The sequence below is a fragment of the Leucoraja erinacea genome, chromosome 23 (genome assembly GCF_028641065.1).
Source record: "Leucoraja erinacea ecotype New England chromosome 23, Leri_hhj_1, whole genome shotgun sequence".
Lineage (NCBI taxonomy): Eukaryota > Metazoa > Chordata > Chondrichthyes > Rajiformes > Rajidae > Leucoraja > Leucoraja erinaceus.
In genome coordinates, this window is record NC_073399.1 from 8,096,556 (window position 1) to 8,109,619 (window position 13,064).

General features: G+C 40.1%; 1 protein-coding gene across 1 annotated transcript in view; it reads right to left on the bottom strand.

The window, feature by feature from the left end:
- Positions 1-6,813: 6,813 nt before the first annotated feature.
- The window catches only part of psmd12 (proteasome 26S subunit, non-ATPase 12), a 28,517-nt gene continuing 22,266 nt past the window's right edge, over positions 6,814-13,064 (bottom strand). Inside the window, exons 8-11 of the mRNA XM_055653764.1 lie at positions 11,815-11,927; positions 9,904-10,078; positions 8,142-8,219; positions 6,814-7,362 (exon numbers count right to left, since the gene is read on the bottom strand). Coding sequence (XP_055509739.1) covers positions 7,153-7,362; positions 8,142-8,219; positions 9,904-10,078; positions 11,815-11,927 — 576 coding nt within the window. The 3' untranslated portion in view covers positions 6,814-7,152. The remainder of the gene's footprint in view (positions 7,363-8,141; positions 8,220-9,903; positions 10,079-11,814; positions 11,928-13,064) is intronic.

Here is a 13,064-nt window from a genome sequence, read left to right on the forward strand (position 1 = left end):
TTGCTTCAAGGAACTCCCTGGAAGCAAAGTTAAGCAACTTTGGTTTCTCTTCAAATAATTTCACTGCCAAAGCCCACTTTGTGCTCTCGTCTATGGAGTGTAGTCAACATCAACCTACTCAGAGGCAATAATACAGTCAATTTAGACGTAACTGAGGGGGCAGACGGGAGGTAGATGTAGTCAAGTGTGTAAAATGTGAAAGCCACACAGAAAAGTAAACCTTGGTTATCCCACTTTCTCATCCACTCCGTAAACACTCGGGGCAATTTATAGAGGCCGATTAACCTACAAACCCACACATCTTTGAGATGTGGGATGAAACACACATGATAAGTGAGAACGTGCAAACTTCACACAGACAGCACCCAAGGTCAGGACTGAACAATGGTTTCTGGCAACATGAGGCAGCAGCTCTACCAACTGAAGAATCCTCGGTGAGAAATACTACTGTTCAGCTTTGCTACCCTGTATTCTAGGGGCAACACATTGGCACAGCTGGAAGAGCTGCTGCCTCACAGCACCAGAGATATCAGGTGCTGTCTTTGTGGAGTTTGCATACTGTGAAAGTGTGGGTTTCCCCCCACATCTCAAAGATGTGCAGGTTTGTAGGTGTTTGAAGCAGACACATTTTATTAGTAGTTCAGATAAAACCTATTAAGATTCATGCATGTACATGTATTGACTAAAAAACAATGATTTTATATATTTATATTCAATTATAGCACGTATTTAAAGTTTCAATCAGAATTCATTATTCCTTCTATCCTATTCTTTTTTTTTCCACTTAAATTTTTATTGATTTTTAAGAGATATATACAAATCAGTGCAACACCATCACCATAAATAAAACAAAGTAAAAAAAACAGCAATCAAAATAAAAAAAATAAGTAGATAGGGGGGAAAAAAAAAGTAAATGAATTTAAAAATTGGAATAAGACCGTGTGGTTCTCTTACCAAATTAAAAAAAAACAAAAAAAACATTACATTGATTAATTATCTGGAGATAATTCAATCGCACTAACTCGCACTATTTCTAACCACTGTTCCTGTTTTGGACTTTTTTCATTAAGCCACTGCCTGGTAATGGCCTTCTTACTTGCTGCAAGCAAAACTTTAATCAAATATGTATCATCTACTTTTACAATATCTTTAATACATCACAGGGCAGGTATTTGGGGTTTTATAACCCAAGATATTTTTTACAGCTGCATTAACATTTTCCCAGTATGGCCTTATCTTTACACAGTTCCAGAAAATAGGTGAGTGGTCTGCCTCCGTACTCCCACACAGCCTCCAACAGTGTTGTTGGACAACAAGTTGTCTGCTTTTTATTTTGGGTGTTATAAAAAAGCGAGATAGTTTCTTCCAGCAAAATTCTCTCCATACTAGTGAGCTTGTGGATGAACATTGTGTTTCACACATTTGATACCATTCTTCTTCTGTTATTTGAATCTTTAATTCTGCTTCCCATTTTGTTTTTATGTAGAGCGTTGATTCTCCCCCGCTTCCCACCAGAGCTTGGTAGAAAGCAGAGATGACCCGAGACCCCTTCTGTTTGTATGCATCCACAATCACCTTGATCACATTATTTGAAGTTTCATCTAGTTCTGGCCTTATCTCTTTTGTAAAGTAGTCTCTTAATTGCAAGTATCTAAAAAAATCTTTGTTTTCGAGACCATACTTTGACTTTAAATCTTGGATTCAGTCCACGTTATTTGGGGTACATGATAACAATTCAGTGACAGTGGCAGGATAAGAAATCAGTCAATATTGCATACACAGTTCTGGCTTTGTCAATAGAGGCATAGAGTATCCAAGCAGTGAATTCATGCCGTACCATTCTAAAACACTGGTCTTCCCTCATCAGGAATACTGTGTTTGCTTTTGGTCACCACAGTATGCCTTTTTGTCATTGTCTTCTTTCCAATGTTCAATCCCTTAATTATTTCAACTGCCTTACCTGCACCTGAGATTTTGGTAGTACATTACAACCTGCGCTGGTTTGTACTGACTAATTAGAACAGGCAGGAAGTCGCCCTGCCTGTTCTAATTGGTATCAAGCCATGCAAACCTCAAGAGCGCTATTGGTAATGAACCCTTAAAATAGCATCCAAGATAATAGAAACTGGACAATGTTAGAGAGGCCTCAATCTCTATTTTGTACAACCCCTCATTATTCCTTGGCGATCGAACTCTTAACATAGAACATAGAAATTAGATGCAGGAGTAGGCCATTCGGCCCTTCGAGCCTGCACCGCCATTCAATATGATCATGGCTGATCATCAACTCAGTATCCCGTACCTGCCTTCTCTCCATACCCTCTGATCCCCTTGGCCACAAGGGCCACATCTAACTCCCTCTTAAATATAGCCAATGAACTGGCCTCAACTACCCTCTGTGGCAGAGAGTTCCAGAGATTCACCACTCTCTGTGTGAAAAAAGTTCTCCTCATCTCGGTTTTAAAGGATTTCCCCCTTATCCTTAAGCTGTGCACCCCTTGTCCTGGACTTCCCCAACCTCGGGAACAATCTTCCTGCATCTAGCCTGTCAAACCCCTTAAGAGGATTTTGTAAGTTTCTATAAGATCCCCTCTCAATCTCCTAAATTCTAGAGAGTATAAACCAAGTCTATCCAGTCTTTCTTCATAAGACAGTCCTGACAGCCCAGGAATCAGTCTGGTGAACCTTCTCTGCACTCCCTCTATGGCAATACTGTCCTTCCTCAGATTTGGAGACCAAAACTGCACGCAATACTCCAGGTGTGGTCTCACCAAGACCCTGTACAACTGCAGTAGAACCTCCCTGCTCCTATACTCAAATCCTCTTGCTATGAAAGCCAACATACCATTCGCTTTCTTTACTGCCTGCTGCACCTGCATGCCTACCTTCAATGACTGGTGTACCATGACACCCAGGTCTCGCTGCATCTCCCCCTTTCCCAATCGGCCACCAAGCGAAGGTAGACAAGGATCATGGAACATGAGACTTCTGTTTTAGAGTTCCTAAAACAGATAAATAAGGTACTATGCTGCCACATTAGATATACTAAAACATACTGAATGCACGGTTGCTTGAAACTGTGACATGTTCTGCATCAGATTATGCAATGCAATCAGTTTGCCATGTATTTCCTTCTTTCCTACTGAATTGATGCTCACTGGTCTGCCAAAGAGAAAATGCTGGTAGAAACAAAATGCTGGAGTAACTCAGCGGGATAGGCAGCATCGCTGGTGAAAAGGAATGGGTGATGTTTCGGGTCACGAGCTGCTGCCTGTCCCGCTGAGTTACTCCAGCATTTTGTGTCTACCTTCGCTTTAAACCAACATCTGCAGTTCTTTCCTGCACAAAGAGAAAATGCTGCCATGGGTGGTGGTGGAGGCAGATACAAAAGTGGCATTTAAGAGGATTTTGGATTGGCACGTGGATATGTAAGGAATGGAAGGATATGGGTCATTTGCAGGCAGCGGGTAATTTAACTTGAATAATCATGTATGGCACTGTTAATTGTGGGCCGAAGAGCCTGTTCATATGCTGGACTGTTTAAAAAGAATGGAGGAAAAAAAACCAGAGGGCCACTTTTTCGATTATACATTATATTTACAGAGCCACAGCCGCAGAAATTGTGTGGACATGCTTCCCCTGTTCCACTTACTGGTGAGAATGAAAATCTCCAAAAACCAAAACACAGGAACTCCCTGGGTTATGAACTACCTGATTTACAGAAATCCCACTTTCCGCAAATTCTCCCATACATTTTTCAAGATAGTAAGAAAGATTTTTTGCAATTAATTAATGACGAGTCATCGTTAAATACAGGAGAGGTACCGGAAGACTGGAGGGTGGCAAATGTTTTCAAGAAGGGCTGCATGGAAAATGCTGGGAACTATAGGTCAGTGAGCTTAACATCTGTAGTTGGAAAGTTACTAGAGTATTCTGAGGGATAGGTTATACAGACATTTGGATTGGCGATTGGTGAGTCAGCATGGTTTTGTTTGTGGAAGGTCGTTTCTCACAAATCTGATTGAGTTTTTGGATGACATGACCAAAAAGTCAATGAGGTCAGAGCTGTGGAAGTTGTATACATGGATTTTAGTAAGGCATTCAACAAGGTTCCGCATGGTAGGCTGCTCTGGAAGGTTCGACTGCATGGGATCCAAGGAGAGATAACTGAATGGATAGCAAATTGGCTTCAAGGAATCGGCTTCTGGGGATGTTGAAGAGCTAGGAGTGCAGGTGCATGGTTCCTTGAAGGTCAATTCACAGGTAGATAAAGTGGTCAAAAAGGTTTATGGCACATTGGCCTTCATCAGTCAGAGTATTGAGTATAGAAGTTGAGAGGTCATGTTGCAGTTGTATAGGGTGATTTCACCAAAGGTCAAATGAGCGTAGATCCCCCTCACGTGACCGAAAATTTTAACTGGAGGACATATGTCAGTTCGGTACGTTAGTGAATGGGGAAACACGCACTTTCCCACCCGTTAAAAACATGGAAAACGGCCGATTTTTGAGCTGATATTTTCTGTGCTAGTCGGGGTGACCGTGAAGCACAGCGACCTAAATTTTCAGGCAAAAAAAAAGATAGAAAGTAAGGTAATTACAAGAGGGAACTGAAGGTAGAAAACAGTGGAAGTGAACAGCCGACATTTGCCGTGGAGATTTAAAGGTCCAAAATATCGGGAATTATCGCGTTTGCTCGCTGAATTTCATCAAAAGTAAGGCATTATTAACTTACTTTTGATGAAATTCACTAACATGTACCGAACTGACATATGTCCTCCAGTTAAAATTTTCGGTCACGTGATGGGGGGGATCTACGCTCATTTGACATTTGGTGAAATCACCCTATAAGACGTTGGTGAGACTGCATTTAGAGTATTGTGTTCAGTTCCGGGCACCATGTTATAGGAAAGATATTGTCAAGCTTGAAAGGCTTCAGAGAAGATTTACGAGGATGTTGCCAGGACTAGAGTGACTGAGCTATAGGGAGAGGCTGAGTAGACCGGGTCTCTATTCCTTGAAGCGCAGGAGGATGAGCGGTGATCTTATAGAGATGTATAAAATCATGAGGAATTAAAGCCCTGTCCCACGGTACGAGTTCATTCCAAGAGCTCTCCCGAGTTTAAAAAAAATCAAACTCGTGGTAATCACGCAGAATGAACGTAGTGGGTACGTCGGAGCTCGGGGACGTCTCTTAGCGGATCGTAACGCTAACAACAGGTAAGCACGGGAAGACTTGTGAAGATTTTTCAACATTTTTCAACTTCTCGTTGAAAAATGTCCACGAGAGCCCCGAGTTCGAATCAGGGCAAACTTGGGAGAACTCTTGGAATGAACTCGTACTGTGGAACATGGATTTAAATCGGGTAGATGCACAGAATCGAGGATCAGAGGACATAGGTTCAAGGTGAAGGGCAAAAGATTTAATAGGAATCTGAGGGGTTACATTTTCACACAAAGGGTGGTGGGTGTATGGAACAAGCTGCCAGAGGAGGTAGTTGAGGCTGGGACTGTCCCAACATTTAAGAATCAGTTGGACAGATACATGGATAGGACAAGTTTGGAGGGATATGGACCAAACACAGACAGGTGAAACTAGTGTAGCTGGGACATGTTGGCCAGTGTGGTCAAGTTGGGCCAAAGGGACTGTTTCCACACTGTATCACTCCATGACTAGATAGATTTCATTAGTTTAATTGTGGAGTGTTATGATAAATAATTTATGAAAGTGTATGTGGAGAGTATATGGGTTATTCTAGAAAATGGACGTTTCTTTGGAGAACAGGCCGTTCTCAGGAATGGAACCCTTGGGTAATCTAGGACTGGTGTACATCTGGTGTGCAGCTCAGAAACAGGCGATTTGCCCCATTGTATGTGCGTCACCTGAACTACAACCAACTTGTTTTTTTTACACCTCACTTTATCAAGAAACACCAGTTCCTTTTTCCCAGATATTTATCAAACTTTGCTAACATTGTGGTTATTTATCTCAATTGCTCGATGTGCGACTGACTCCACGTAAAATGGGGTATTTTAATTTTGTTTTAAATACAGATTTATGATCTGAAAATAAACAAGTCAAACTTAATATGCCACAAAGGATGTCAACCACATTGTTGTTTGCTGTAGAAACACACATGTTGAGAACAGCAAAAGGAAATGTGCACGGGCCAAGATTAGCGGAAAAACTGCAATTGGTTCGTTTATTTCTGCCGCTTCATGGTTGCTATGGGAACAATTGTTTGTTGAAAAGGAAGCAGCTGTTTAAAACCCCAGGTTTTGTCACACTTTACAGGAACGGCAACTGTTCTGTGAAATTTATTCAGACCGATTGATTACTATAAAGCGACCACGACAAGCAAAAAATGTACAACAGACCCTCTTTATATATCACCACCATTCAGAGCCATTAAAAAAGGAAAATTTGGATGTCACGAGGTTCCAGAATATTTTTTATCAGTTTCTCAATGAGGAAAAAACAATGTTATAATGCCAGTATAAATACATAAGAGAGAGGGAAAGGCAGTGTGTTGTTTTAATGAAATGTTAGATCAGAAATGTCAACTATGCTCTTCACAGATGCTACCTGCTTCAATCTACTTTCAACACTTCCTGTTACACAAGTGGGGGGGTCAAACACATCAGTGTTCTATCTGCATCATTACACAAATTAAAGATATTTAGACCCATCAGAGGAAGAGATAGCAAAATACCATGGAACAGTTCTCCATGTAAGGATTTACAGTTTTACATTCATTCTGATGTAAATGAAATTAATGCGAGGTAGGATACAGTAATTACTGGAAAGGATATATGTAACTTTTTAAATTAAGTTTAATGAAAGATCCAAGTAATATAAAACAATGGAAATTTTCAATTGTAAAGTCACCTCCGTGACAATATTCAGTTGGTGTTTTGTTCCATTTACAGTACATATCACAAAATTCAAACCCCACTTTATACATGTCTTTAAAAAGAGAAAGATCAATGACACCATCAAAGCCTAGCCTTCAGTGCCTAACCATGTGGACACAATGCACCAGACCATCAGAAACTGCTTTTGGTTCAGCAGGAAAAGTAATTTTTTTTTTTTTTTGCATGGTTATTAAGGATTATTTTATATATTGAAATGTCTTTTCAACTAATGCTCGTTGTTTACTGAAGGTTGTGGATCATCTCCTCCTTGGCTATGAGGTGTGTGGTTTTGTTCACAAGTGACATCAGAGAGTTCAGCTTGTGTGACCAGTCGTTGAGAATATCGTTGGGGTCCTTGGGTCTCTGGAAGTTGATAATTCCAGCCAGCCTGTCAACCTTTGCATAGATGGTCTTGTTTACCACCAGATTGGAAAGAAACTCTTCAGATTCCTGCAAAACAGTAATACATGTAGATCAAAAGTGAAAAGCTTACAGTTCCTCACTTTGCATACTTCACAAAAAAAGTAATTAGATTTAATTCACAAAATTACTGTTGTCACTTGGCTTCTTTCATAATACATCAACAAAACTGATAGTTTATGTTGTGTGAATCCTGCCCCCCCTTCCAATCCCTCCTACCACATAATGTTCTTACTTTAACTCCTTAACTTCCTTCCATCATTGTTACTATTCATCTCATGTTACTGTTACTAGCTCAAAATATTCTGTCCAATCCCATTCCAAATTTGGGAAGACGGGTACTGTTTTTGGAACAATGAATAAATATCAGTGATTGTAAGTGGAAAGGTTCATGATTGATCAACTATGATACTTCCTTGAAATCCTAGATGGAACTCCCCACTGTCAAATGGATCTTTAGGAGGTACTGGCCACACTTATTTCACTCCCACCATCAGGAAGAAGTTACAGGAATCTGAAATCCGTGACTACCAGGTTCAGGAATAACTTTTCAACAAACATCATGGTCTTAAACACTACACAACTCTAATCCCAACTATAAACTCTCTATGGTTGCATTTAGGACTTTGGGCATTTTTGCATTTGTATTTGGGTTATTAATTTTGATTTTCTAGTTATAATATTACAGTGCTTGCAGGCCTGTTATGCTGCAGCAGGTAAGAATTTAATTGTTGCGACATATGACAATTAAACACGTTTAACTTAATTCTTGACAACTCTTTGCACATTACAGAAGATTTGATACTCACATTTATGGAAAGATCGAGGAGCTCTGCCATTCTTTTCATTGTGATCCGTGTGTAATATTTTGCCATGATTCGAATATTCTAAAATAACAACATTGAAATTGTTTGTACCTGGCAAGATCTTTGGAAGAGGCTTACACTTTTCAACTCTCATTTCTTACATCAGCAAAGCGTTTAATGGAATGTTAGTGATAATCAACTAAATGTTCCTGTTTGCTTTCTATTGGACCTTGCTTGCTGTGGTACAGTTTGACAATTATTGCTGGCAAACCTAAGCCTCAAGCACAGTCTGCAAACTCGTCAACTTTGCAAGGGATGAGGAACAGGGAATAAGGTGCAAACCAAGATCCACGATTCTGTAGATTTGGACCATGTCAGCCATGAACATTACCTACAAATTGATCCCAGCAGATAGTGCAACAATCCATATTACTAAAACTCTGTTCTTGACCGGTTTTGGCGATCTGTGCTGTGATTTCCAAGAGAATGCCGCCACCTACGGCCGTCATTTTTGGCCACCTCGCTCAGAGCCCCCCTCCGCCGTATGTGTGCCGAGGATTTTTCCCGTCGATGAAATATGACAGAGATATTAATGATTTTACAAAATTCCCCATTCTTTCTGCTGCCCCCGCTGGCGGCAGGGGGGAGGAACTATAAAACCAGGAAGTGGTGTGCCCCGATCAGTCTCTTCAAGATGGAGGAAGGCAGAGGGTCACGTTTCTCTGAGCTGTGAATAAAACTGAACAAGTGTCCACACAACTATGAGTAAGTACCCTTAATGTGGTTTGAAAATGAAAATATGGTTAAAGTAAAAAAGCACTGCCTGCAAACGGTTGTTTGGGTTGAAAAAAAAGGCACTCTCTCTCTCCCCTCCTCTCTCTCCCTCTCTCTCTCTCTCTCTTTATCTCTCGCTCCCTCTCTCTTCCCCCTCCTCCTCTCTCTCCCCCTCCCCCCCCCTCTCCCCTCCCCCCCTCTCTCTCCCCCCCCCCCTCTAAGTTTATTTTCATGTGTCCAGAATAGAACAATAAAATTCCTTGTTTTTTTTCAGCACACAGCTCCCCAACTCTCCCCCGCATCCCCCCTCTCTCCCAACCAAAAAGACCCAGTCTCGTCCATCCCCCCCTCCCCCACCCCCCCCCTTCCCCCCCCTTCCATGAATAAATTTGTCCTCCCTCCCCCCCCTCCTCCTTCCCCCCCCCCCTCCTCTCTCCCCCCCTCACCCCCCTCACTCTCACCCTCTCTCCTCCCCCCCTCACCCACCCACCCTTCCTCTTCTCCTCCTCCCCACCCTCCTCGCCCTCTTGCCCCTCTCTCTGTGTTTCTGTCTCTCTCTGTCTCTGCCCCTTCTCTCTCTGCCCTCACTCTCATCCCCTGTCCACCTCCCCCTCCCCCCTCTAGATGTGACTGCAAGTTGGGGGCTATACGTCAGTAGATACGGTGGTTATGGGGTAAAAGCAGCAAATTAATAATATTAATATTATATCAAGGGGGGTAATTAGCGTGAAGTGGGGGGGGGGGGCGATAGTTAGTGTGTGTGACGCTGCATGCCGCCTCCCCCCCACAACCGCACGCTGGGGGAACAGACCCAACGGGTCTGCACTTGGTCTAGTTTAAAATAAAATTGATGACACTGAAAAATATTAATTATTATTACATTCTCCTCAGTGTCAGGATCAGCTTCAGAGAGAGATGTAAAAAAAAGGAATGGCGATAACTCCTGTAATGATATTGAGGCAACGTTGTGTATAAACATTATGAGACATACATGTTCCACTACTCTGTTTTTAAGATCTTTCCATCTTTTGTTTCCTTCTTCAGTGTTGGAAAATACATCTGTGCATGCATTTTCTGCTAATTCTCCTCTCAATTCCTGACTGTAATCCTCCTCCAATGAGCACCAGCGCATTAGTTCCATTGTGGTAAAGAGCTTCAGCAGATCCCTGCAATACAGAAATGTAACGTTGCTCTTGGACTGCAGAAATTAACTTTACATAATCAAATATCAGGTAGTCCTGCATTTCAAATCTACAATCTACTTGGTCAACTCATTGCAAGTTCCTTACACAGCCAGCAAATACATCAGACAGAATAGACTACAGGTGCTGGAATCTTGAGGAAAAATGTTGGAGGAATTCAGCAGGTTAGGCAGCATCTATGGAGGTAAGTGGATAGACGGTGTTTTGGGTCAATATCCTTCCTCCGAATGAGCTGTCATTTTTTTTTGCCAGTAAATACAGCACGTGTGAATAAAGCACATGGGAATCTCCAATTTCAGTCATCATCTTTCACAAGTATCAATGTTTAAAAAAAAAAACCCCAATGCATTAAATAATTATATACTGGCAATTGGAATGTGAATCCTGGCCTAAAAGCTGCTAATAACCTAAAAGCCACTTATAGCACAAAAACTAGAGAAAATGAACTATTTTCAAATTTTGGATTTACAGCCGAAAGATTGTTTATATTAAATAAGATCATTTTTATAAATAGTATATAATTGCTATGAATCAAGCCAGCTAAAACAGTACATGGAGCTTACATTTCAAAGCAAAACCTCTAAACTGCTTTTATATGAAGTAATTACAGATCCACTTAAACCAATGTTTTAAAAAACTATTTGGAGGAAAATAACTGTTTTTTTACGAGAATGTGACCATTCTGCAGACAGACTGTAGCAAGAGGGAGAAACCTGGGAAAAAGTGGCGAGACAGAGCCTGGAAAGTCACAGCTCAATAGATGAAAGGGAGGTTTGACTGGCAGATAAGTGGAGTAAGTGATAAAGACTCAAGGCAAGGAGAAGACAAGGGTGTAAGATAAGGAGAGAAGAGGAAGAGTGAAATGTAAAGGCAGAAATATATTGTTGAGTCACGTTGCACTTTATTAATACCAACTTGTTAAACAAAAATTGTGCTGAGGTTTCTTTTTATGATATCTCTCACCAATTTTCTCCCCCAAAGACTTTGGAATTGTTCATATTTTGCTGGCAAACAATTTCATGAGAAAATAATTCTGCTGGGCCCTGTTGGATTGGTTGTTTTTCATGCGCAAGTCTTGGCAAGAAACACTGGCATGCTGTTCAACTGCATGTCCAAGCTGCATTCAAATATGCATCTAAAGCAGAAGCTGTTGGATACCAAATGAGTGGCTGAAATCATAGTTGAATTTCATCTCTTTACTTGCAGTTGTTCGAAACCAATCATCCTCCTGGATGAACGGATTCAAACGAGAATGATCTTACTTGGTCTTTGATGCAGAGTGCACCTTCAACATGTTTAGCGCAGTAATCATGCAGTGCTGCACAGTTGGAGATGCCATTTTCAGCTGATTTATTAAAACAAAGATCTAAAATGTCTGTTTAAATGAACATGGAAAACCCCATTAAATTGTCCACATTTTTTTTTTCAGGATTTCTCAGAATTTAGTAAATGCAAAATGTAATTTAAAAAAGTTATCAGGTCAACCACAGCCTTTGGGATCTTGTCGTTCACAAATTGGCTGTATCCTCGACACTGGCAGCACTTCAAAGTATTCTACTGATTCTGAAGATTTTGAGGATGTAAAAAAAGTTCCTTGCTACAGAGCCGCACTTTCCAATTAGGAAAACAAATTAATGAAGTCAAAATGACATTGAAAGAGCATATATAGGAATTAAAAAAATATAAAAAAGTTTTTGTACCTGTACTTAGGTATCTCTTCAAGTTTTTTGTCCTGGCTGATTCTATGGACGAGATCAGATTGTTCATTGTCATAAGGTGCCAGGATGACGTAGAGAACAACACTCTTCAATGCCTTGAAGTTAAATGTAAAAAGGTTAATAAAAATAAGGGATATTGAGAAGAAAGATACCCACAAGATGAACATAGATTAAACAAAGACCAAGCCTGGGAGAAGTGTTCTACTAGTTTACTAATTATAGCAATAGAGAAATATGCAATATTCAAATCAATGAAAAAGAATCCTTATTTACTGCATAACATTTGACATATAAAACTGCTGTGTACAGAGTAAATGACCTTAAAGTGCACGAAGAATAATAAGTAGCCACTCTTCTGCAGTAAATATATTAATTTCTACTCTGCATTCCTTCACAAATGCTTTTTAATAGCCCGGAAAATTATGCAACTTCTTGGACAGATCCCAAAGGAAAGTTGAAACATTTCAGCGAGACAGGAAATTAATTTATTCTGAAAAAAAGTAATACTTTTAATAAAGATCTAGCATAATTCTGAAAGTCAACTCATAAATACATTAGATTTTATGAAAGCCAAATGCATTGATTTCCCAGGCGACTTATTCCTTTCTTTAATCTAATTAACAGTAGCAGGTTGGAACAACGAAACATGCTAAATTTTATGTGTCACAAGAAATCTTTGTCTTTTTCACTCCATCCACACCCTCTCCATTTTCTTTTTCCCGATATCTGTGCCATTTTAACTGCTGGTGTGAGCAGGATTGAAAGCAAATGTTGTCCTTCTCTTTCTTTTAAATATACATATCAAAGTATATTTTTCAGAAAGCAAATGCAAACACACTTTTATTTTTACTGGAGACATAGATAGGAAAACATTGTCAAAATGTTGGGTGATATTTTTTTCATTTATTGTAGCGGTCCCCAGATAGATTGAATGTGATCAACTATTTATTTCTTAAATTGTTGGCAAAAATCCGTTTATTTTTCAATTACTGCAAAAGGATAGCATTGTTTTGTCACGGGAGGCCACTCGGCCCATCAAATTTAATTTGAAGTGCTTTTTAAATTTTGTCTCTCCCTTTCTTTGGTTTCTTCCCAATAACCCAGAAATATTTTTGTTAAGTATATTTTTTAAATGTATTGAATTCAGCCACAGTTGAACAACATACAGTATACAGTATACTGTAGACCTTGACTACTGAATGCATAAAGAATAATTGACCCAGGTTCTTTTG